General features: G+C 38.8%; 1 protein-coding gene across 1 annotated transcript in view; it reads right to left on the bottom strand.

Moving 5' to 3' along the window:
• Positions 1–27,906, bottom strand: part of LOC149566163 (HAD-superfamily hydrolase, subfamily IG, 5'-nucleotidase) — a 169,450-nt gene that overhangs the window by 79,384 nt on the left and 62,160 nt on the right. The window contains exons 6-10 of the mRNA XM_089819584.1: positions 25,522–25,623; positions 24,484–24,648; positions 24,013–24,123; positions 1,778–1,875; positions 1,160–1,283 (exon numbers count right to left, since the gene is read on the bottom strand). Of these exons, the coding sequence (XP_089675710.1) occupies positions 1,160–1,283; positions 1,778–1,875; positions 24,013–24,123; positions 24,484–24,648; positions 25,522–25,623 (600 nt within the window). The remainder of the gene's footprint in view (positions 1–1,159; positions 1,284–1,777; positions 1,876–24,012; positions 24,124–24,483; positions 24,649–25,521; positions 25,624–27,906) is intronic.

Here is a 27,906-nt window from a genome sequence, read left to right as displayed (position 1 = left end):
GTTTAGAGCAAATCAATGATGTTTGTAGTTGTACATCCAAAATCAAAACCGAAAACTAAAAGCTAACAACAATTTTCTATACGCTTTTGGGTATCCTTTTCTCTCTTCAGCACAGTTAATATTAAATTGGTGAACTATTGGTTCCTACATTTAAATTGATATGAATGTAAAGGTCTCCAAATTCATATATTCAACTAAATTTTCAAGTGATTAAAAATATCAATGCTGGAGAAAACTGAAAAGGCAAGCTTCTTGAAGTGGAGATGAAAAGTAACTTGAGCAAATGAAGAGTTGGATGCCTCTTTGAGGTTAAATGCAGAAAGCAATCAAATGAAGAATTAAAAAGAGGCAATGAAGAGAAGATTGCAAATTTTTAAAACAAAAATTAAGAGGCAATAGTGGCGGAAGTTACGTGTCTGAACATATAGATTTTCAGAAAATTAAATGTGCCACAACAAGATAAAAAATAGAGCACAATGATTACTTAATGAGCATGACTAAACGATAGCAAGAGTAAATAAATCTCCTACAGAGAGAGGCTATGAAGGCCATCAATGAAATGTTGTTTTAGTTTTATTTTATGTAAGCAAATGTTTTGTTGCATATTTTGAATTAAATAAAATCAACATGAATATTATCCTTTGAGTACTGTTATTTCATTGTGAAATGTGAGACATTTGGTCAGCTACTTGTTTGGGCTGATCTCTAGGCTTCTCTGCAGTAATATGAGACCAATTGGACTTTCAACATCTTAAATGTTCTATGTTTTCTCAAGCATGCAAATATATCCTGAAGGAACTCTATATCCCATATTCTAGAATCAAACATGTGCTACCTATGGCTTGTGACTTCATTAACGGTGTTTCCGATTCAGACGATATCCCTTTCCAGATTATTGTACCTTATTAGTAGAAATTCTGGCACAGACTAATTAAAGTTTCTTCAACACTTAACAATAACTCGCCAATTAATTCGAAAATTATGATTAAATTCTATTTTGTCAAACTATATAAGAAAGATAAAATCTTGTTATGCTTCTAGGGTTTATTTCAATCATCCAAATCAAAGAATAAACTGCTAATGCTACGAACAAACACAAAAAAAGAAATAATGGCATATAGAGGCACATGACAGTTGTTATAGCAACCAGGAAACCTACCTCATTTCCTTTCCATTTTGTTATTTCTAGAAAGGATTTCAAGCTTCCATGATAGTATATCTTATTAGACTCAAATGCGTCAACCTTTGAAAATGTTAAAATATCCTTCTCTTGATCATAGCACCTGCAAAAATATAAGCAGCATAATTAGACAATGTGCATCCCAAATGTCTAATGAAATTAACCAAATCCATTACAACATCGATCAGCTCAAGCAAAGTAGTGGAATATATTCAATCACTTTTCTTTGTGACATCTCAAAAACATGTAAAGTTCAAAGCAAAAATATAACCAAAATCACAAAGAAGGCAAATGTATGGAATCTAAATGGCATTAGTCAAAGCCAATTACGCCATTCATTGGATCCTACAAAACAATGGACTAAGTTTATTTACTTTCCTTTATGATTCTAAAAGATGTATATATAAATTAATGAAGGTTAATGCAAAAAATATAGCCAAACTTATACAAAAGGATATACTTGATAATCTTGTACTAAAACAGAAGTCAACATATTGTTTTCAATCTGTATTAAAAAAATTGAATAATTCTTTTGTATTACCTGAATTGGGTTGTATATATGATACAGTAAAAGGAAATGAAGTAAAGACAGAGAACCTGAAAGGACGATCTGACATATAGAAGTTTGGTTTATCAGCAAGTGCAATGACAACATCAAAAACATCCTGCCAGGAATCTCCCTCAACTCCCAATTCCTGTACCAAATAGTACACAAGTTAGAGATGAAAAGATACAAGTGAAAGTAACAAGACATTTCTAGTTTCTTAACAACCAATGAATGATCTAAGATTCCTCTTAATAAAGAAATTTCTTGTTCCTTTGTATAGCGAGTTCACAATAACTTCATTAAGAAAAAGTATAACATTCAATAAGAAATGGATCATATAAAATCATCAAAGTTGGTTGAGTTAATAAATTGCTTGGTGTAGAAAAATTCAGGAGACAACTTCGCATACAATTTTCGCATCAACACTTTAGACCACACTCTCTGATATACTGTTAACAATTTTTCATGGAAATCAAACCAGAGGAAAAGTTTTAATTTTGGACCAATGTGATGTGGACCAAATCTTAACCTTATTCCATTTTTTAGTAACTCAAATGGACTGCTGATTTTGTAGTACCTGGTAGGGCCACTCTATAGTTCCACGTGGAAATGTAAAGCAAGATTAGCAAATCATTATTCTTAGAAAACTAGAGAAAATAGTTGGATAATCCCATTGAAGCATCAGGGATATGTGAAAAATATCATCAGAAATTGCTTTCAATAATAAAAAAAATCCTAAGCATTGATCCCATATATGTTGAAGCAACAGAAATCAGCACCTGTGAATTTTCACTAGGCCTGTAGAAATTTCTATATTATACAAAGACTGCCCTTTGAGAGGAAGTAAGTTATGCCATCTGTAGTCCCAAAAGCAAACAGCAGTAGCTTTTGCTATGCTCCCAAGTCATGCCACAAGAAAGCTGTTCAATTTCCTAGTGTAGACTACAGGAGGCTTCCAAGATAGAAAGAACTCGAGAACAAATATCTACTGTTCATGTTGTTCCTTAATAGTGCAGGCCAAGAGGGGCCTTACTGGATGAAGATCCCAAGCAGCTTAAATAGCTGGAGGTTCATTAAAGAAAACAAAATGTCAGATTCCCAAACCCAAACTGTTTTTGAGATGTAAATAGTCCTCTTGGAAAATCTTAATTATAAAACTCAACATGTTAAGAAAATGATGTCCAGAAGACAATCTATTATAAGCATTCCATCATCTTGTTATTAGTGATTGGTGGTTTATGGAATCTCTCTTTACATTTTTCATTATTAGGGCTCTCCCCACAAGGTCAAGAATGTAACCTCTCATAATAGTGATAATTGGAATGAAGGTAGTTTAGCAAGTTCTCGTTTACTCATGAGTTTGTAATGACGTCAAAACTTAAGAGCCCAAAAGTTGAACAATCAATAAGTTAAACGGAAAGGCATATTCTTGCACACTTCCAAAAGCAGGCTCCCATACACCACATTGGTGTATATCTTGACCATGACCCAATAAGAAATCTTCATCCTTTTATGGTTAGGAAAAATTATAAAATCCACCTAAAACTAAAATAAGATTGACAAACCTGAAACTGCTCCCACAATAAAATCATGTTCTCAAAGGATTTTTCTAGAAATTAAAGTTTGCTGGCATATACATCATTGTTGTCTCATAGTAGATTGTTTTAGTTTGTTATATTTTATTATTCTATTTGGGCATATTCTCGTAATTTATTTATTACTTGTTAAAACCATATATGCCAAATTAAGAACATGGTTGGCAATCATCCTCATGTAACTTTCACTCATTGTGCAATGTTGATGTAGTCTTTGGATTTCAATTTTCTATTTTGGTTTCAAAGCTAGGACTCAAACGTAAGACCTTCCATTTTCTTTTGAAATGCTCTACCAACTAAGCTACTAGCCCCTCTTTGGCCAAAGGATCATCCCAAAAATTGCATCAAAAGAAGTCATTTGAAAGTTGCAATACTTGATGGGAGTGGAAAAACAAACGAAAACATGGCAAGATGGTCACAGTCAAGTTCTATGTGGTATATGGGCTTCGGTGCTACCAAGCACATGACTAGACAAAAGGATTGGTGTTTTACATTGAAACCCATCATTGCATAGTCTCTCATGGAGATGATACCACCTTTGATTCCAGGCTTTGGTCACGTCTCCTTGCATTTTTTTATTACATCATAGAAGGTTCAGTAAAGTTTTTTAAATGTTAGGACTTCAAAAGATCTCCTATTTCTCAATCAATTTCTTGATCACAATGGTATTCCCTCAACCTTTGTATTCTAGCTCACTGGGTTGGACTTGCACTTATATATAAATATTAAGGTCAGCCAAGGTGGTATATTAGGCGTAACAGGTTATAATAGGGCATAGTGTGTCTTATTCTTTCATTATGAGTATTGAATTATTATTGAATATTATTGGAGGTATCCCCCTTCAAGTGGAAAAGAAGGTTTCCTCTCAAAATGGCATATAATTATCAACTATTTGAAGCATATTTCATATTATATCTTCTATTGTCCAAGTTATTTCATTACAAGTGGTATCAAAGCAAGACCTTGGCACCACGAAGACAAAGTTATTTTCATCAATTTTGGAGGTTATTTTTAAAATTGTTTTTCTCAAATTTGAACAGATTTTTTTTTATTTTTTGTAATTCCTGATCTTGAGTTGCAACAAAGTTGATGGACCCAATCCATCATTGAGTCCTTGTGGGCTGATACTAGTGTTTAGAGGACCTTGTAGTGGAGTTCTTAGGTTCTCCAATGGCCAATGGTGAGTTTTGGCTCCATTTTGAGAGACTTACTATTTATAATAAGTCAGCAATTGGTTTTGATGAGCTCAAAGAGTTAGAGAAGTTGAGTGATGCTCTCAATTTTTATTTCTGGCTTCTAGTTTGGGGTCCAAGAATCTTGGAGGAAGCATCTATTTTTATAAAGTAAGTCACCCAGTCAAGTTCATTCATCGGCTTTCTTCATCTAAATCACGCTTGTGTTGTCAAATTTCGATTTTGATGCTTCTACAGTCATTCTTGCAAGACAGGTGAATTATAATTATTATTTAATTAAGTACACTAAGGTTGCTATTTTTGTTGGTATTGTATATTGGCCACCTTAGTGTCATAGCTCATTAGAAACGAATTGGAAAGTTTTAAATCTTGTGCACAAGATACAATGACCTTGTGCGACAGAATGTCATGATATTGATGAAAAGGTCATTTTCGAAACCAAAGGGAGTTAATAAATTATATTATTCATATATGTGCTTAAGTATAAAGCAAAATGTATTTAAGTGAAAAGTGTATTCATGAAGCTCTTGGGCATTTGGTGTGTGGATGAAGCCACACTTCATTTAATGCTATAAAAAGGACTTTCTTATGAAGATTGATCATTCTTGCCTATTGATTTTGTTGAAAGTTTTCAACAAGGATTTTGTGACGACTGATTCCTCTCTGTTTGTACTTTGAATCACTAAAAGATTGAGGTGTATTGTGCTCTGGATATCTGAGAATTAATTCTGATTATTCTTATTACAGTTTTGGTGTTGTATATCAAAATTGTCCATTATTTGCTGCAAGCCAACCAGGGTTTCTTGGTGTCTCATTTACCTTCAAAGTCAATTGCATACTGTGGTTTTTAGAGGACAATTGGCTGTTGTATTTGGGCACCTATAGGCTTTCACTTATATTCATCCTGGGCAGCCAAAGTTTGGTGGAAGTTTGAGGTGTTTGGTTGCAACTATTGACATCACCGTTAGGCATCCATTAAGGCTTTGATTTCTTGTTTTAATAGCAGCGTTTGGTGTAACAAGGGCAGCATTCTTTTTCTGCTGGCAATGTTGTCATTAGCTGAGAGTGATAGGAGTTTGCATGAGCATTCTAGCTTGCTGCAAAAATTATATAGAATGCCGGCACTCACCTAGGTTTTATAGTTTATTTATTTGCCTTGATTATCGTATGTAATAATTGCCTCTATTGAAATTGCAATTGGAATTCTAGCTTGGCAAATCATATCAGTTGTTACATTTAATGATATTTGTTTCAGCATTTATTTAAATACATTTGAAAATTTTAAAAATCATCATATATTCCAAAAAAATAAAAGAAATTGCAAAAACCAAAAACAAAAGAAACACATTCTCCAACATTGCTAAAGTGTGAGACATCAGGGCTCTTACATTTTAAAAGTGTTTTTAAAGACCTTATCGAAACAAATTTCACTTCAATTTAATTGAAACCTGCATAACTTTCAGATCTTCTTGTAATTCTTCCACACTTCTAAATGGTCTCTAAGAAGGTAATTGAAGATTCTACCATATAATTCTTCAAAAATTGCTTATTCCATTTATGTGAATTATTGCAACATCATGTATTTTGAATCGTGACTGTAATGTCTTTATTTTAGCAGGTTCTTGTAGTTTGACAAGGTCAGTTCATCACCGCGACCCTCATGAGTTGACAATTAAATTTGAGGGTCTCCATTGAGTTGCTATTTATAGTAAGTCAACTCTAGGCAGTTACTACTTTTAGCAGTGCAATTGAAGCACCAAGAGATTTGGCTTCTTTACTGATTGCCCAGATTGATTAATGGAGCTTCACATTGTAAGTTATTTATTGAGACTATCTAAATGAATAACTATATTATTTTACTTTGGCAGTATATACTTGAAGGCTCTTAGTGAGAACTGTGAAGAAGCTACTGGGCAATTTAGTGTAAATGAGAAGCCAAGTGTCATCTTTGGTTATAAAATGGTCTTCATGAGAAAATTGAAATATTTCCACATTTCCTTATTATTGATTTTGGGTGAAATACAAGGGTTTCAGCATTTGTCTCTGAAGAAGTCTAAATTCCTCTTCTGGTATGTACTTTGAGTTGGTGGATGTGCCAATGAATTGTGTGGAACTGGTCGGCATCTAAAAGCACTAAATTTTGAGGTAATTTTCATAAATTTATTCCTTGCATTCTGCTACGATCTGGAGTTAGTAGGCACGGAACATTAGAAGGCAATTTATCTGTGATTCCTAAGACAGTAGCATCACTGAGAGGTGCTAGTATTATCTGCAAACTGTGCTGGCAATTGTCATTAATTGTGAATTCTGGAAACGTCACTGGGAGACATTTTTAAGGACTACAATTTCCTGTTTAAGAGCAATGTTTGTCATCGCAAGGCTGCTTTTGAGTTTGAAGGTGTCTCCATGTGTGTAATGGTAGCTGTGACTGTCTGCTAAGCAGTGTTTTCTGATTAGAAGGGATTGTTAACTATTTGGTGGCGTGGAATCTATGAACTGCTGCAAGAACTACCAAATGCCACTCATTGTTACAGGTGCAATCGTTGCTCGGTTTAATCTTCTCAAGTTGCATTTTAACATTTGGTGTTTGCATAGGTTATTAATTGTGGAATTAATTTCAGTTATTGCCTTGTACCTTAAACTTCATAAAATACCAAAAAATTTACATATTCAAAAAAAAAAACCAAAAACTACAAAACAAAACAAAAACATTCTCCAGCATTGCATTAGTGTGAGTCAGCAGGGGTCTTACAGTGACTAGGCCTCCTACAAGGGGCAAAAAGAATTTTGCTACACTAGGAAAAACTCCTGATAAAGATGGCAGAACAATTGACGATATGATTCATAAGGATGAAATAAGAAAGGTCTTGAAACAAATCTCATTATTTAAGAAAGATGCTATCGAACACAAGGAGATGTTCAAGGCATGTGATTAAATTTGTCTGACATAAAGAGCATGTTAACTTCTTATCAAGAAGAAAAGGTGAATCATCTAGGTCAGAAAATAGTGATTCAAATTGTAATATTCATTTTGTATCTAAATATTGGGTACCAAAAGTAGATATGCACAAGTTTGATGACAATGATCCACTAAGATGGATAAATCAAATGGAGAATCTGTTTGATATGTATCAAATACCAAGTGCACAAAAGCTTACTGTAATAATGGAAATCAGATGCGAGAGGATTCACATGTTTATGCATACAAACAAGGAAGCAATCTTGCACTTATTTCACTATCTCTCACATTGGAAGGAAGGATTATTAGGCCTCAAGAGGTACAAAGCTCTGGGAGGTACAAAGCTCTGGGAAGATTCAGTGATCCTTTGCCAATAAAGAATTTGACTATGCAAATGTAATTGAGAGATGCAAGATCTAGGGCTAAATAGGAAGAACATGTAGTTTTAGTCATATCCCCCATACAAACCCTCATTGTAATGTTCCAATCCTTTTGTACATCATCTCAATTTGTGAAGTTTCTAAAAAAGACAAAATTGCAAAGGTCTAAAATAGCTAGAGACATATATTTAATAGTTTAAAGATATCAAACATAAGTTAAGCACTGATCAAGAATTGATAATGAAGGTGAGAAAATAGTCAAGGCTTTCCACAAGTGATATCTATTGCCCACAAACCATAATTGAACCCAATATTTATGTATGGTTTGTGAAATAGGCATCAAACTATTCAAATATTTGATAGATGCCTATATGCTCACTCAAAACAATATTGTCGTGCTATAATATTAAATTATTTGAGATTTTTAAGATCAATTGTTACAACCTGAGATAACGGAAAAATTATATCTGTCATGAGTCTAATGTTGAGTGCATAATATTTTAGGGCTATTATGACTTCTAAGAATACATCCTGACTGACTTCCCTTGGAGTTTTTGGGTATTGCAACTCCCTTGTCAAAGGAACAAAATCTTTAATTGCAAAGTCAGCAATTACAAGTTATACTATTGATCTAGAAGGATGCCATCACCAAAGCCAAATACAATGATTAGGAGATATCGATAACTAACAAGGATAAATAGTGTATCAAGTAAGGAATTAATTTTGACTACCATTGATCGATTGGAAAATGGTTAGGACAGTATGATCGATTTGGAGGGGTAAAGATGCACAGACCAATGATAATCAATGATTAGAGAGAATATAGGAATGATTAATGGACGGTGGCTTTTTTGTTACCATTTGGGCAATAAAGAGGCATGGTCAACATAAAGGAATAATTGGTCGTGTGGTTAAAGAGATGAAAGGAATCAGCAATTGACAAAAAGATTGAAGTGGTCTCGTTCCAAATAACAAATCTAATTATTAAAAGGTGTGTCTCAATGCCATCAAAGGCTGCCATCTCTTCGAGTTTGAAGATATAAAAGCTGGTTGAAAGCAATTCAAACAAATCGTCAAACACTGCACTTTATTATCTCTTTGTGGATCACTGAATTCAACAAGAGCAGATCGAAACATTAGCAAGGCTCATATCAGACTATATATAATTGTTGTTCATTTTTAATTAAGTTACAAATATCATCATGTAAATAATATAGGCTTGGGGATTATATTTGTTAATAAGTATGCTTATGACAAATATGTAATCATTAAGTTTTTTTTCGGCGAAAGTGGTAAACCACTATATCATATTAATAAAAATAACTGGTTCAAGAGCCCCTAGAGGAAAGAACCAGGAAGAAAACCTCCATTCCTTGCCCATATTACAGTGACTAAAGGAAGAAAGAGTGAAAAAGAAACCTCTAAATCTATAGGCCAATGAATAAAATTGGCCCAAACTCATGATAAACACAATACATAATCCCCCAAAATTTGGCCATTAATGACTACCAAATCATGTTCCAACACTCCATGACTAATTAATCAACATCTATATCCTTCGAACATGAATGTTTTTTTATATCATTATGTTAATAGAATAAACATTTAATATAAGATACATATAGTAGTGACAAGTTCAGTTTATTCGAAATAATCAAATATGCACATACATACATATATATATAAAATCATATACACATGAAGAGAGAGAAAGAGAGAGTGAGAGGACATGATTGTAGTTGGCCTCGTAAGGTTCACTTACTATGAGTCATGTAAAGGGAGATGTCAGTGCAAAGAGAGAATCGAAAAAGTCTGGCATGTTGTGTTATGCTAGTCAATTTATTCCAAGGATAACCAAGAATGACATTGTATCCAACGAAATCCACCAAGAGGAGATTACAAAGAAAAAGGCACAGTTGACTAACTTGAAAAAAAATGACTATGAAATTTGATTCATAGTGTATGCATAATGTGTAACAAGGAGCAAAGTCATACCCTAATGTTATCGCAATGGTGTCTGCCTTACCAAGAGTAATGGCTTTAAGGTAGCATACATGCATACAAAAGACGAATACACTTCCACTATGATATGCCTCCAAGCAAGGACAAATCGAGGGAAGTGTTAGCCGACTGGATGGGTTCGACGGTGTTTCTGTAGCCGACGGATTGACTGTCGTCGGTGTTTCGTATTTTGTAGCCGACGGGTAAATAGTTTGTAGCGGATAGAATATTTGTGGCCGATGGACTCTTTCGGGAAGGTTTGGCGGTAGTATTTATATCCCGTCTAGGATCATTGTAAATAATCATTCATCTACTATTGCGAATATTATTCTGCTATTCATGTTCATTGTCTGCATGCGTTGATTTATTTACCTGTACGGTAAACATTTGGCGCCGTTGCCTTATGAATCTGGAAGGTGGGAGGAATGAAGATTAATGCCAAATCAGCTTAACAAGGATCGGAATAAGGCGAAGGGAAAAGATGGAATACGTATTGCGCAAGAGAATTTAATTCTGGCTCAGCAAGCCGAACGCTGACGGAGATTTCAGAAGATTGCCGACGGAAACCGTAGCGCAGAAGAATTGTTGGAGGAGACTCGGCAGCGGGTGGAATTGGTGGAAGAAGCACGGGAGGAGTTCTTGAATTTGTGTTCACCAAGGGAAGAAAATTCAGAGGGAAGAGCATCAATTCGCAGGGCTCGCAGTGCCGACGGACCACGAGCGTGGAGTAACCTCTTCGTCCAGGATAGACTTCCGCGGGAAACAATTTCGGAGGATCCTTCGTCTTCACCAAGGTTCGCAGCTGTCGACACCTCCAGTGTGGGAGTGCAGACCGTCGGTGTGGGAGTGCAAACCTCCGGTCTGGGAGACCAGTCCGCCGGTGTGGGAGTGTCGACCAGTGTAGGAGTGCAGACCTCCAGAGTTATGGCGGGACCCAAAAAAAAGCTGCCGAAATTTGAAGGCGATGGTACAGCCGACCCCCTCCGACATTGTAAGACATGTGACGATCTAGCGGGCAAATGGAATCACAGATACCGACGAATGGGTCAGGCAATTTCCGACAACCCTACGGGGTGTCACGATTGATTGGTTTTCAGATATGGATCCGCAGAAGCTGGATACATGGGATAACATTAAAAAGGAGTTCTTGGCGGAATTTAAACTCTTGCAGGATGATAATGAAATTGTAGCGGAAATTTTCAATACCAAGCAAGGGAAGCACGAAACTGTCTGTGTCTACGCCAGGAGATTAAAAGACTTAATAAACAAAATGGAAAGCAAGCCAGAAGACGGATTGCAGAAAAGGTGGTTTGTGGACGGCCTACGCTCACAGTTGCGGAGGAAAATGAAAATTGTCCCACTGTCATCATATGTGGATGCGTATAACAGAGCACTGGACCTTGAAAGTGAACAGAAGACAAAGAAGAAGAAAACTAACTCCTCTGATTCTGATGACGACGAGCCTGTCAGAGATGATAGCAGCGACGACGAAGGCAGTAGCAAGAAGGTTCGTGCCCTACAGAAGGATATGGTTCGCATGATGAAGGAATTTAAAAACTTGCAGAAGGAGCCAAAAGGTAGTGAGCTGTAGTGCACAGAGCGTAAGACAGACGGGCATACTAAAGGATCATGTCCAAAGAACCAATTCTGTGACATTTGTCAGATCATGGGCCATTCGACAAAGGAGTGCCCCTTTAACATGAAGACGAGAGGATCTCCGCAGGTGTTTCTCACACAGGAGGCTTCCCCGTTGGGTAGTAGCGTAAACACGAATATCGTCGGTGCTACATCCGGAGGATACAGGAATAATAACAGAGGGCAAAATAATAACAATAATAATGGGAGCCGAAGTCGAACTCAGTATGATGCAAACGGACGGCCAATCGTTCAATGCCGAGCGTGTAATTTGTGGGGTCATTTTGCGCGGGATTGTACAGCGGCAAACACACCGAAATTATTATGCAGATGGTGCGAACCCGGCGATCACGAAGATTCCAAGTGTCCAAAGGCTGGAGTAAACTTGATCACTGTTGGCACGGATGTAGAGGAGGTTCTGGCAATTACACGAAGGCAAGCGGAGGAAAAGAGAAAAGTGGGGGAAGCGCAGGCGGACATTGCAAAGGCATCGTCGGCGGGGACATCTTAGTTGAAGGATATCACCGACACCTTGGCAAGGAACTTCGCAGAACAAAACATTGTACGACAGATCTTACAAACGGAGATACCAATCAAGATAACTGACCTCCTTCTCACAATGCCCCAGTTACGGACGGCCATTCTGAATCATACACCGTTTTCGAAAGCAACGGAGGACACAGGAAGGAATAGTAGGGAAGTGACGACAACAGACCCAATGCTGCTGGCACTCACCTCCGGACGGCATCCGGCGGTCATCGAGATGGGGATTTTGGGAAATGTTTTGACAGAGAATTGTTGACGGAGGGTCCGGCGTGAATGTCTTACCGGAGGATACCTGGAAGAAGTTGGGGAAGCCGACGCTGTGGCCACCTGCATTTCAGTTGCTCACGGCAGACCAACATGGAATCAAACCGTTGGGAATTCTGAAAGCGCAACCGGTAACAATTGGTACGCAACCATTTTTATTGGATTTTGTGGTCATTCCATTAAAAAAGAAAGGCTATGATGCTATTCTGGGATGGGATTGATTGGTGCAAGCAAAAGTAAAACATGATTGGAAACGCAATACCCTATCAATGGAGCGCGGAGGCAAAAGATTCATAATTGACCTGCACACGCAAATGGTTGGCGAGGAGGCAGCATTGTCAAATTCTGACAGTGAAGGCGAGAGTGATGACGAAGGAAAGAGGAGAATGGAACCGGATGAAGGAGTATTGAGACTTGACGAAGGATCGAATGACGACGACCTAGACTCGGTGAATAGCCTTTACCACTGGCAGATAGAAGACTACGAACTCTTTCCGAATTGCAATATGCTAAGGGTCGACGAAGATGAGAAAAAGGAGGAAAATGAATGTTCGAAGGAATGCAGGGAAGCGGAAGAAGGAAAAGCTACCATGGCTGAAGTTGAGGGGAAGAACATACAGTTTGAACACAGAAAAACGAAAGATCCCACTGTCCGGTACATGGTGAATAAACCGCGTGGAAAGAAAAGGTTACACCGCAACATAAAATTAGTGGAAGAGCACCGACAGCAAGGAAATAATCCAGTTGCGCGACGACCGCAGGCACAGTGGGCGACGGGGGTGGCACAGAACAAACGTAAGGCGTACGACGGTCAGAATGAAATCAAAGTGGAAAAGTTTAAGGGCAGATGGGTTGGACCATATCAGATTCGGAAGGTCGGCAACAATGGAGCAATCAAATTATCAACTTTGGACGGGCAGAAGATACCTCCGGCAATCAACAAATCCAAATTCAAAATATATGGTGCCAGGAAGACTCCGTCGCTGTCACAAGATGGCCAGCTAACTCCGTCGTTGTTGCAGAATGGCGACGCCTGGAGGCAAAATGGAGGTACCTCTGTTATTTGATTTCTTTTACCAAAAAAAAAAAAAAAATTTGAAAAAACAAAAAAAAAAAAAAAAATGAAAATAATAAAATAAAAATTAATAAAAAACCCGCGGACAGAAAGGCCCGCGGGCAACTGCTTGTCCACGGGCAGTAGAAGTCCCGCGGACAACTGCTTGTCCGCGGGCATTGAAAGTCCCGCGGACAGGTTGGCCGCGGGCAAAGAAAGCCGCGGATGGTCCCCGCGGACAGTCTGTCCACGGGTGGTTATAAGCCCTGCAGGCACAAAAAAAAAATTTTAAAAAAAAAAAAAACTTCCTCGCCAAAGGTAGCCGCAGGCTTAAAATCATTTCTGCCAGAATTTATAACAGTCTCAGACGGTAAGGGAAAAGACCGCGGGCATAAAACTTGTCTTTCTCCACCGGTAACAAGGGAAGGTCCGCGGGTAGTCTTCGCCGGTAAAAAGGAAGGCCGTGGGTAAAAAACATTCCCGCCAAACTCCATTCCCTCCTCCAGTCAGACTTCCGCGGGAAACAGAGACATAAAGAAGAGTGCTTGTTCTGTCAGAAGGAGAAGAATTTCTGTGTGCAGAGAGATTGGTGGTGGATTGTAGAGGAAGCAGTAAAAAAAAACAATGACAGAATCAAGTTGTTCAAAATGAGTGACAGATGATGCCAAAGGGAAGGGGACGCATCTGTGGTTGCCAGAAAGAGTGCAGAATCGGCAGATAATGACAGAAATGGTGTGTTCCGTGCATTTCTGTGTGGGTTGCGAAGTGTTAATTTGGTCTTGGCGGCGAGGGGCGGTGCCCCTCGACCCCGCCGGGGGCGTTGCCCCCTGGATCCCCAGTCGTTGCGAATATTAGTCATGGGAGTCTGACCAGTTGAGAAGAGTTGAAGTTGCTGCAGGCATGGACTTTCTGTGTACCAGAGGCAGTGGGAGCAGGTGTTGGCTGTGAGGCTGTCTTGGTGGATGCGTAGAGAGCTCGGGAGGAGCTGATCATCCAATTGGAAGCAGTGCAGCGACACTTAGCTCAGGATATCGAGGAATTGAAAACAGAGAAAGCAGCACAGGTGGCTATCAAGGTCAGCTTGAGGAGACAGTATTGTGTTAGCAGAGGCTCCAGATGTAACGGGATGAATGTGGAAGTGATGTGACAGAAGTAGATTTTTCTTGTTGTAGTCACTCTGTTAATGTATTTTGTTTGTTAATTTGTCTCAGATATTTTGTTAGTCGTCAGGAGACGACTTTCTTTTTGGGGGGGATGGTGTTAGTCGACTGGATGGGTCCGGCGGTGTTTCTGTAGCCGACGGATTGACTATCGTCGGTGTTTTGTATTTTGTAGCCGACGGGTAAATAGTTTGTAGCGGATAGAATATTTGTGGCCGACGGACTCTTTCGGGAAGGTTCGGCGGTAGTATTTATATCCCGTCTGGGATCATTGTAAATAATTATTCATCTACTATTGCGAATATTATTCTGCTATTCATGTTCATTGTCTGTATGCGTTGATTTCTTTACCTATACGGTAAACAGGAAGTATAACACATGACAAAATGAGAACAAAGGGATCTACTAACTCTAGGGTCAGTATCTGCATATAATTGTCGTCGGTAAATATTGTGTAGCCGACAAGTAGATTAGCATGTAGTTGGTAATTATTGTGTGGCCAACATGTTGCCGACGGACCCCTTCAGGAAGGTTCTTCGGAAAAGTATATGTACGCCTTCCGAGATCATTTGTAATCATCATTGGAAGCATTATGTAATCTCTGAGGCATATATGCGAATAATAAAAGAAGTATTGTTGTTCTTGTCTATTGTCTATGTGCATTAATTCATTTACCACATACAGTAAACATTTGGTGCCGTTGCCTGATGGACCTAGAACAAAGGCAGAGGAATGAAGACTAATGTCGAATCAGCTCAACAAAAATAAGAATAAGCTAAAGGAAAAAGATGAAATACGCACCGCACAGAGGAATTTAATTTTGGCACAACAAGCCGAACACAAATGGAGGTCTCAGCAAATTGTCGATAGACATTGAAGCACCGAGAAATTGTTGGAGGAGACTTGACAGCGGTTGGATTTGGTGGAAGAAGCAAGGGAGGAATTTTTGAACCTGTATTCGCCGAGGGAAGAGAATCCAGGCAAAAGGGAATTAACTTGCATGGCTTGGAGTGCCAAGGGAGCACGAGCGTGAAGTGAACTCTTCATCCGCGATACACTTCCTGAACGGACAATTTTGCTTAACGAAGACCCTTCTTCACCAAAGAACGCAGCTGTTGGGAATAAGACGACTACCCGAAAGGACATCGGTCTCGGAGTGCAGAGCATCAGTATTAGAGTGCAGAGCGTCGGTGTCAAAGTGCAGAACAGCGTCGGTGTCATAGTGCTGAACAACACCCATACACAACCAAGTAATAATGGCAGGACAAAAGGAGAAGTTGCCAAAGTTTGATGGTGATGGAATGACCGATCCAATCTGACACTGTAAGACATGCGAAACAATTTGGACACTGTAAGACATGCGAAACAATTTGGACAGCGAATGGCATAACTAATACAAATGAATGGGTCCGACAATTTTCGGCAACCCTAAGGGGTGTAGCAATTGATTGGTTTGCCGATGATAATCCCCAAAAATTAACCAATTGGGCGAGAGTTAAAAAGGAATTTATCACCAAATTTCAATTGTTGCGCGACAACCTACAGAGATCATAACAGAGATATACAACACAAAGCAAGGAAAAAATGAAACAGTCCGAGTTTATGCAAAAAAATAAAAGAACTAATAAACCAGATGGAAAGTAAGCTGATAGATGGGTTGCAAAAGAGATGGTTCATTGAAGGACTACGCCCGAACTTAAGGAAGAAAATGAAGATTGTGCTGCCATCATCATACACCGAAGCGTACAATAAGGGGATGAACTTAGAAAGTGAGCAAAAAACAAAAAAAAGAAAAGTAGCTCATCCGACTCAAATGACGTGTCTTCGGAAGACAATAACAGCGGTGACGAAAAGGGCAGTAGAACAGTCCGAGCTCTCCAGAAGGATATGCTACAAATGATGAAAGAATTTAAGAATATGCAAAAAGAGACAAAGGGAAACGAGCTATGGTGCACAAAATGCAAGACAGAAGGTCACACAAAGGAATCCTATCCAAAGAACCAATTTTGGGAAATCTGCCAAATCATGGGACATTCCACAAAAGAATGCCCCTTCAATATGAAAACAAGAGGACCTCAACAGGTGCTCCTGACCCAAGAGGCTTCCACGTCAAGAGGGGGCGGAAACACCAGCAACGATGGTGTCACTTCGGGTGGGTACAGAAATAATAGAAGAGGGCAAAACAACAATACCAACAACAATGCCAACAATAATAATGAGAGTCCCAACCGAATTCAATACGATGCGAACAGCCGCCCGATGGTTCAATGCTGAACTTGCAATTTGTGGGGCCACTTTGCTCGAAACTGTACAAAGGCAAACGCACCAAAGTTGTTATGCAGATGGTGCGGTCCTAGAGATCATGAAGATGCCAAGTGCCCGAAATCAGGAGTGAATTTGATCACCGTTGGGACGGACGAAGAGGAGGTTCTAGAAATCACGCAGAAACAAGCAAAATTGTACCCCGACCCGACAGAAGAAAAGAAGAGATTGGAAGAAATGATGGCGGAAATTGAGAAAGCAACGCAGACAAAGAAATCACAATTGAAGGACACTACCAGTACCTCAACAAGGAACTGCGCAGAACAAAACATCATAAGGCAGATATTACAAGCTGAAGTACCAGTCAAAATAAATGATCTGCTACTCACAATGCCTCAACTTAGATCGACACTTACAAACATTGCTCTAGATACTAAACTACCAGGAGAACACGGAAGGGAGAAGGAAAGTGGAGCAAGTACAGCGAACGGAAGGGAGAAGGAAAGTGAAGCAAGTACAGCGAACAAAAAGAAGGAAAGTGGAGCAAGTACAGCGGACCCAATACTGCTACCCCTCACATCCGAACGGCATTCGACAGTCGTCAAGATGGGAATTCTGGGAACTGTTCTGACAGACACAATTGTGGACGGAGGTTCCGAGGTAAACGTCGTGCCAGAAGATACCTGGAAAAAGTTAGGACAACCTACGTTGTGGCCACCAACCTTCCAGTTACTCACAGCAGACCAGCACAAAATCAAACCGTTGGGAGTCCTGATGGCACAACCAGTCACTATTGGAACACAGTTGTTCTTGCGCGACTTCGTCTTCATCCCACTGAAGAGGAGAGGATATAACACCATTCTGAGCGGAGGATGGCTCATACAAGCAAAGGTTAAGCATGACTGGAAGAAGAATACACTATCACTGGAAAGCAAAGGACAAAAATTCATTTTTGATTTACACACGCAAATGGTGGGCGAAGAAGTCGTATCATCTGATTTCGAAGAAGAGGATGAAGGAAAGCAGCGATAGAACCCAACGAGGAAGGAGTCCTACGGTTGGAAGGTGGATCGATGAACGATGATTTGGATTCGGTGAACAGCCTTTTCCACTCGCAGATGGAGGATTATGAGCTCTTTCTGAGCTGTAATATGTTAAGGGTCGATGAAGGTGAGAAAGAAGAGAGAAATGAATGTCCGAAAGAATATAGAGAAGCGGAAGACGGAAAGGCGATTAGGACTAAAGCTGAAGGTAAGAACATACAGTACGAACCCAAAAAAGGAAAGATTCCACCGTACGACCGTGTAGAAAGAAAATGTTACGTCGAACCACAGATATAGTAGAAAGGTGTCGACAGCAAGGAAAACACATCATACGGTCTGCACAGGAAACAAAGAGGAAGAGTTTAATAAAAGCTTCAACGGTATGGAGTGAAGGTTCTAAAATCAAGAATACAGTTATTGACGGCAAGGAGTGGCAACCGACTGAATTCATAGTTCCGAGTGTCAGGAACAAACTGGGCTATATGGAAAACCTGAGGGAGAGATCGTGTAACTTAAATAAACTTGATGAAAGACAATTGCAGGCACAATGGGCCATGGAGGTGATACAAAACAAGCGCAAAGCATGGCATGATAAACACCTAAAATTAAATAAGTTTCAAATGGGCCAATTAGAGTTGAAGTATAACAGGCAGAATGAAATCAAACCTAGAAAGTTCAGAGTCAAATGGCTAGGACCATACAAGATACGGGAAGTTGGTGATAACGGGGCGATGAAGTTATGCTCGACGGGAAGGAAGTACCCAAAACGGTGAATGGGTCAAAGTTAAAAATCTATCATAAAGGGAATAGTCCTCCGTCAACGAACAATTGATTTTTTTTTTAAATGTTGAAAAAAAAAGTTTTTTGAGTTACCGTACGACATAGACAACAAACTACTAGCTACCGTACGGCCAACAAAAATATAACGCAATTTAGAACAGGGATGGGCCGTACGGCAAATGCATCTCATAATATGGACCGTACAGCATATGAGACTAGAAGTATCAGGAACGAAGTAACAAGGACACCGTACGGCATTTTAGGTGACCCCGCACAAGGGTTTAAATGCCTCCCGTACGGCGAACTAAGATCACCTAGCAAATTGGCTCACCGTACAGCCTCAGATCAAAAGCTGAGACAAGCCACCGAGCCCATACGTACTTCAAATTTCACTGTATGTTTTTCCTAGTCCCCCATGACCGTACGACGTATGAAGAGCAGAGGCCGAGTAATTTTTAACGCAGGCAGTGGAAGTTTGGTAGCATACAGACATCAAGCAAATTAAAGGGCCCAGCCGTACACTTCCTACCACATGCCTTCATAGTACGACCAACTAGATTCAAGAGGTATAATGGATTGCTATCGTACGGTCACGTTGCACAGGAGATGAAGCACATTACAAGCAGATCGTCTGGCACAAAGTAGCACTTTTGCACGGCTTCAAACATAGTACGATGTAGCAGAAAGGAGAAGTTGCTAAATACTTTTCCGTACCACATCTTCATTGTCACTGTACGGGCTTGCATAGGCAGAGGCCGATTTTGGCTGGAGGTTTTGGAGACAATTTCTGTTTGAAGAGAAGGCAGAAGGAAGCAGTCAGTAGAGAAAGAAGCAAAAAAAAAAAAACAACGACAAATCAAAAATGTTTAGAATGAAGAATGCATGATGCTCAAGGGAAGGGAAAGACATAAAAAGGTAGTAAAACATCAGCAGTTGCCAAAAAGAGTGTGGGGTCAGAAGAAAATCACAAAAATAGCGTGTTCCATGCAATTTTGTGTGGCTTTGAGAGTGCTAATTTGGTCTTGGTGGCGGGGGTGATGCCCCCTAGACCCCTAGTTGCTTCAATTATTAGTCGTGGGAAGTATGACCAGTTGACGAGACTTGGAGCTGCTGGAGGCATGCAATGTCTGTGTACCAAAGGTGGAGAGAACAACAAAGCAAGCCTTTCGAGAGGGGTGATACGCTTTGAGGCACTTAGAGTAGGGGTTGGACGTGAAGCTGTATTGGTGGATGCATAGAGAGCTCCGGAGGAGTTGATCATCCAGTTAAAGGCAGTACAACGACACTTGGCTCAGTGTACCCAAAGTTGGAAGCAAAGAAAGTGGCACAAATGGCTATCATGGTCAACTTGACTAAGGAGACAGTGTGTTTTGGAGATCAGTTTGGTGCAAGCACGGAACGAATGTGAAAGTGATGTGACAAAAACAGATCTATCATGTTGTAGTTAGTCAATTAATGTATTATGTTTGTTAATTTGTCTCGGATATTTTGTAATTGTCATCCAGAGACGACTTTTTCTTTTGGGGGGGATGATGTCATCGGTAAATATTGTGTAGTCGACAGGTTGATGTCGTCGGTAAATATTATGTAGCTGACGGGTTGATGTCGTCAGTAAATATTGTGTAGCCGACGAGTAGATTAACATGTAGTCGATAATTATTGTGTGGCTGAATGTTGCCAACGGACCCCTTCGAAAAGGTTCTTTGGAAAGGTATATGTACGCCTTCTAAGATCATTTGTAATCATCATTGGAAGCATTATGTAATCTCTGCGGCATATATGTGAATAATAAAAGAAGTATTGTTGTTCTTGTCTATTGTATGTGTGCATTAATTCATTTACCCCATACGGTAAACAATGATAACTCATGTATATCAAGAATAGTTGTATTGAATTGACCGACTCTCCCAAAGGTGGTGGAATCACAAGCTCAAAGGAAAAGGAACACATTAGACAAACTAAACAAAATGCATGCAACATAGATACAACTTACAAAAAAGCTGAGATAAAAATAGAGGAATGTCACAACGTCTATCCTTTATCATGTTGCACCAGCAAAGCAACGAAGATCGTCCAAAGAGACCTATAGCACAAAAAAAACAAGTAGCATATCATGAGGGAAGCACATTACAATCAAGTAAACACACAAAATAATCTAATGCACACAATGAGTTATTCAAGCATATCATCTGCCCACCCAGCTTGATGAACATTACTTAGGGAAGTTGGACAACACGATGCTGATTTGAAAACACACGTGCCCCATTGCAAAAGAGGAACCCCACTTTTTGGCTTGGTGGTGTAGTTGATTTGTAACTTTACTCTTCGTTTGTTGACAATTTTGAAGTATCAGGAGTTGTACTGTCTCAAAAAGTTAGCCCCCATAATAAGATGCTCAATTAGGTTTTTTACCCTCTGGGGGTACCAGGAACTAATGCATAAATACAGAACAAGGTATTGAATATAGGAATTGTAGAGAACTCATTAGAAAATTATGTATTCATTAATCACCGAATGCAAGATTACATTTGTAATACACAACATGACCTTTCACATGAAAAGGATTCATACATATACTACTTGACGGGGTGTCAGGCGAACTGTCACACCCGTACAGCTTCCCTCGGTTACACCAAACTGCCTAACTACCCGATTTCTTGATAACATCATCCCCCCAAAAGAAATTCGTCTTCGGAAGACAATATACAAAATGTCCAGAATGGAAAACACAAAATAGGGATGTTTTATATTCATACATCAAAGACAATAATTAAGATAAAGTAAAGGCAAGGTCCCTAGAACTATGTTGGAGGGTTTAGCCTCGTCTGAAGCCGGTACACTAGTTTTGTGGACGTGAAAATATGCTCGTAGCTTTGAGTTCTCCTCCACTGCCCCCTTCAACATAACTACAACACCTTTTACTTCAGCCTCCTTCTGCTCACATGATGACCAAACCTCAGTAGTGCCTCTATGAAAAACTTCTGCTACATGAACTCAGTCAACTATGTCTGTTGCAATCATATCCTGTGTGACCACATCCAACTGAGCCATAAATGCCTATTGTTCCTTTGTGCAACCCTTGCATTTCTTTGCCCACTGTCTGCTGGGTGGTGAATTAGGTAGCAATCTCCTCTCGAGATCTCTCTACAGCTACCCTATCTGCCTCTGCACACCTTCGAGCATAGTAGTTGTCCTTATACACTTCCACTATCTCGTGTGTGATCCTCTCAATGTGGCTAATCACTACCACCAAATCATTCTCAATAGTCCATTCCACCATCATCTCTAGCATCTCAATCGTGGGTCATTCTCATGCCTCGAAGCAAGTATGGAAGGTTGAGGGGCATCCCGTCTGCACATATGACAACCTTCCTCAAATCCTTCATCCTAGACTGTGCCCTGGATGCAATTGTCGACCTCACTCAACCACATCAGTAAGAGAATCAATATATGAGTAAACTTCCACATCATCTGAATTGTATGGTTGCTCCTCTACTGTGGGTACTACTACATGTCTTGGCACCTCCTTCACGGTCTACATCACAGCCTTTGCAGTATCTGTGGAAGGACATCCTTCGGCTACATCATCTATCACAACTACTTTCTCCTCCCCTTCTTCCGTATCACCCAATTTCGGTACAGCTACCTCTCCCCATGTGGGACTGTCCACCGCCATCGCCTGAGGATAGGGACCCTCCCTTATGGGAGACTAACTAGAGGATCTGAATGTCATTGGTGTGAGTTGGAACCACCACCTCAGGTATTTGCTAACATGTCTCATTTCCTGACTCGGCTCGACGGAATGCTCTCCAATCGAGGAAGCTAGTAGTGCATCATCAATGGTCACCATGACATCGAGGGAGTGTGCTCCTAGCGAACACCAAGTGTGCCAAAGGAGGTAACACAAAGGGTGTGAATAATGACCGAGGCATTGACACTACCTCCGACTCATCCTCCTCTTCAGGCTAGGTGTTTTCCTCCTCCAAGGCACTCTCACTCTGTGATATCCTATCGTCCACTATCTGTGTCTCCATATGTATCCATCTCCCTTTTAACCCTCTTCTGACCAATTAGCTTCTGGCTGCCTAGGGCATGCAAATGCCTCCATCTCATAATGGGGGGCTTACCAGGTGCCAACGGTCTGCCTCTAATCTCCTTGGACAGCTTGTCGTTCAGTATTTGTCTCACTATAGCATCAAGAAGCAATCCAATAGCATAATGCGACATGTAAAACATTTTATGCTGGAGTGTCATAAACTCATATATGTGCTCGGCCAGCAATGCAACCCAACATATATCCTACCTCCCATCAAATTATTCATTAGGGTTACTTGTGGGAAAGAGATGTCGAAGGCACGGCTAGAGCCTATCAGCCAACTCTTCAACACATCCATGAGACACTCAAGCAATTGGCAATCAAGCGAATTCAAGATTTGAAGGCAAGCATCCAAGGCACTTTGAAATGCAATCTTCTCCATTGTAGGACATTTTTCTCCCATGATAGCCAAGTAGGTGATTTCTCAAGAAAGCAAGAAGATCCTTTCACCATCCATATAAATCCTTCAAAGCAAGTGTTCAATCAAGCATAACAACATTGAACATCTAGGAGTCGCATTCATAAATCCATGCATTTGTGTAGACATCCTTGATTCCTATCTAAATTCCAAGATCAAGAATTACAATTCAAGCAACAAACAAGCATCTTCACGAATATGTGAAATCTCAATGTCCATTCATGAAGATATGGGAAGATTTTCTTTTAATTTTATTATCTTCCTAGGATTGTGAATTTTGAAATTTATTTAAATTTACAGCAAAATCCATTCATTCAATTAGTATTATCTTATGTCAGCTGTTTTATTCCAATTCATCATATCCAAAGATTTCGTTGCGTATCGTTTTCTTAGTTGTATTGCCCTACAACAAATATATGCTTTATCCCCTTCTTATTACAGTGAATTTATTGTATATGTTGTTGATCTTGATATTGTCCTACAATAAGATAATTCTTTGTTCACAGTCAAAAAATTCTTATGTCAAGGATTCTCCTACTGAATCATACTGGTTTCATTAAATTCTTAGTGGTGCCTTCTACGAAGTATATACTGCATGTGTTTTATAGGATAATGTTCCATGATATTCAAACACCAATTCAACTAACAGCAACTTCCTCTATCCATGTTATTTATGTCTATACTTCTCAATACATATGTCATTGACAAATTTGACAATGACAGCTACATGCCACAATCATCGTACTAAAACAAAATGCATTACATAAAAAATAAATATATTATATCTAACCATAGGTGGGGATTTAATTATAGAACTAAGAGCCAACCCAACAGGCCGAACACATCAGTTAACCTATATAAAGAATGTACAAGGTGCAGCAATGGATTTTCAAACTAACCTCAAACATAAAGCGCATCCCTCCATCTACAAAATAAAATGGTGAATTTGTCAGTAGAAACAGCTTCTTTCCTTTTTCTCTAAGAGTTCTCAAGAACTTTAAGACTGCTGTCTGTCAATTCAAAAATGACATATCCGTATCAGCTCATTTTCTGCATATTCTCTCTTGAAACAAGGAGGATTTATTCTATTGACTTTTACTCAGTATTTACTTCATGAAAAAATATACAATACACTGAAAAGACTTAAAAGCTTCATATCATAAAAATACTGGTGAAACTGTTAAATCAAACAGATTATATAAGTCGATACTGATGATGACCCAGTGGACATCTTTATGTAAATTCATTTGAAAACATCCAAGTAACATTTTAGGATCAATTATCAAAGATCAATATATATTTTTATCGATCCAGACCCCAAGCCTAAAATATTCACTAAAATATGTTTAATATCAAAAAATGGTACTTACATTTTTTACCAAGTATTTGCCTGGCTCGGCAAGAATTTTTTTATGTACAAGTCCACTGCAGTGGACATGGTGAATTGCACGCTTCACATCCTCATAAACATAAAATGCATCAAAATCCAGCTTTTGATCAACAAAGTGCTGAATAATATCTGCTATAAGGCATGCCTGCATTATCGACACCTTTTGCCATTAACAACTTCTTCAACAAAGACAGATTTTACCACTTTTCAGAACTGTAAAGGAGTTTGACAAGTTTTATTGCTACTGAAAGGACTTTCTATCATAGGTATTTGCATAGTTCCACAATATGGCTTAAATTATCACTGTTGGTGTATTTTATCATTTTCAGTTAGTGTGTTTACTTGTGTGCTCAATGTTTCTATCTTGATTCTAGTTGTACATATTTGAGTTTCATTTATGGTGTTCAATAGATCAGTGCTTCACTGCTTAACGACTGGGAAGGAGTCTGTATGACTGGCTGCATTGTTACCACCAAAAGGGACTTAACACAGTAGTTGTTTGATGGTTATCTCAAAACGGGCTTAAATTACAAGAGATATCACATATTTTACTGTTTCCAGATATAATTATAACACTGCTCCCAGATTTTTTATCCTCACTCTAGTTGTACCTACTTTAGTTTCATTTGATGGAGTTCAACAGATTAGCACTTCACTGCTTGATGAAAACTGCAAATGCCTAGCATTAAGTTCAGTAATTATTAATCTTGTCTTAATCATCCAATAACAATCAACAACACATCAACTTTACATCCAACATGCATATCACTCACCTGATGAATTTCAAAAGAATGAAAAGAGAATGCATATCATTGAGATGTCTTCTTCTACCATTAGCTTCCTAAGCATTACAATACATGTAGTCCAACTGTTAAGGACAATCACCATGGTGGAAATGAAAAAATAAATAGGCATCATTCCAGTGCAAAACTAATGCAGCACAACATAGTTTTGTGATTGTTGAGATAAGTTGGATGATCAAAAAGTACCATCAATATTCCAAATGCACTTAGATTACCTCACTAAAGCAAAAAAGGTCCATCAGACCAGTGAGATTTGATGCATAATCTCTGCTTATATGCCTGTTTCCATAGATCTCTTCAACTTCTTCCCTGGCCATCTGTTACCAAAATAAATAAGCACGGTAAGAAAATCTTCCTCATAGGTTAGAAAAAGGGAAAATTAATTATCTATCTGATGCTTTCACAGAATCCAGTGCAGGCAATATAACCATAAATGTAGACATTCTCAAGCAAAACAAAAAAAAAAATTCTCTCATAAGAAACCTCTCAAAAAAAATTGCTTACCTATCTGATCCTGTCACGAAATTCAATGCAGACAATATATCTATAAAATCTACTTCTCAAAGAACTTAGAAAACAAAAGAAACATGCAGGTAGTATATTTGTTTCATATCCGACTATGTATATATTTTGTCATTCTTTCAAATATTACTTTTATCATGAGGAAGAGTGACCATTTGACACCATCACCTCACATAAAATCAGGTCCAATTTAAGATGTTCATGGCTTTGGACACCAAATAAATCTACAAGTTCTGAAGGAAAAATATTAAAATAATAAAACCATGTACCCTGATCCAACATACAATGCCTTTATTATCTTTGTTAACTAGGTTGTATCCGGCTATGTATTAATTGTTTGTCAGCTTTCAGCTGCTTAAAACAACTTTATGAAGTCAAGGAAAGGAGTCAAATCCTTGCCTGGTCAAATTTAATCTTCAATTGTAATAATGTCATATATGAACTAGGTTATTTCTTACTACATCTATTCATTATTTCAGGTATCAATTTAATCAAAAGAAAGAGGAAACGTTTAGCACCACTGCCTTAAAGGAAATCAATCTCGATTCAACATATTATTGCCCTTAGAGTACAACGAAGGTGGGAAGAGACAAGCAATCTCTAAGATTGATAAAGAGAACAGAGAAGAAAATTACAGTAAATAGTTAAAGAAACCCCAATAGTACAAATTCAAAGCCAAAGTCCATCTTGAAATATAAGCCAAAGTGTGGGTCAGAGTTGTAGGCTTGAAAACAAAAATCTCAACTACAAATAATCACAAAAAATGATGAATGGGTGGATATAGCAAGACATGCAGCACCACTGAATGATGTGTGGCTCGAGCTTGCAAACCAAGTTCAAAAACCAATACGTTCTCTGGATAACGGAAGTTGGGAAATAAAGTTCGAAGACTCCTTCAAAAACATAAAAAGAGAGGCAAACAAGAGCAATATTAGAGGCGTCAAAGAGGTGTTAATAAGAAACCAAGTCAACAACTCTAGAGCGAAGTGCTAGAGAAGATAAAAGAGAACTTGAAGGAGAAAACAAGTGTGCAGAACATTGAAATTAAAAGAAAAGTAGCCACGTGTCTTAGAATACCATAAGGCCCCGTCTGGTTGCGAGAATTGGAGCAGAATAGGAAATGTTATATACTGGAATTTGCCAATTTAACGTTTGTGTGCGAAAAATAAAAGTGGAATTAGAATCCTCCTCTCCTCATTTTACCCTAAAACGGGCATAGCAAAGTTCCTAAAAAAAGTTGGAATAAGAATAGTCTATTCTTATTCCACTTTTTAGTAAAGCAAATATTATTTCTTGTCGGGTCCACGAGTTTGACTCCCACAATTTCATTTTGCCGCTCGATGTATTTTCCATCTATTCATTCTATTGCTCGATGCAACAATCTTCCATCTATTCATTCTGCCGCTTGAAGCAACAATTTTCCATTTGTTCCACTCGAGCATTTGAGAGAGCCAGCCTTGTACGCCCTTCATAGTAGATACCAATCTCTGCTTGATATGAAGCAAAGCCCTTTCATAGTTTCTTGGATTTTATACTTTTTGCATCTAATGGATTTTGGGTTTTGTATTTTTTGGCAGGACTTTTCTTGTGTCGCCAAACACACTGCATATTTGTAGGTATCTTTACCACTTTTTTTGTTGTGCCCTAGCATTTGTTAAAACTTAATACACTATTGTTTTATGTTAGTCTGAGCTTTTTCTATGGATGTTCTTTGCAAGTATGTCTTCACCACTTTCCCCACATATTTTGTACGATTTCTTGTCTGCTGAAGATTTCCCAACTTTCCCCATTTTCACCGCTTTCCCCACACATTCGGTACACATCTTTCCATTTCGTCTAATATGACCCCTTTGGTTATGAAAATGAGGGTTTTTGATATATGATTGTTGAAACTAGTTTTTTGACCTCCTCGTTTAACTCGTAGAAAATGGAATCTCATAATAACTCAAGAACAAAGAAAACATCCTTCCACTTGTTGTCGGTAAAATTATAAAACAGCCGACGGGTAGATTAGCATGTAGTCGGTAATTGTAATGTAGCTGACATGTAGAAAACGAGGCCCTTCGGGAAGGTCATTC

The sequence above is a fragment of the Cupressus sempervirens genome, chromosome 3 (assembly GCF_028749045.1).
Source record: "Cupressus sempervirens isolate cs-2001-9-10 chromosome 3, ASM2874904v1, whole genome shotgun sequence".
NCBI lineage: Eukaryota > Viridiplantae > Streptophyta > Pinopsida > Cupressales > Cupressaceae > Cupressus > Cupressus sempervirens.
Note: the sequence above shows the minus strand (reverse complement) of the source record. Positions and strands in the feature narration are given on the sequence as shown.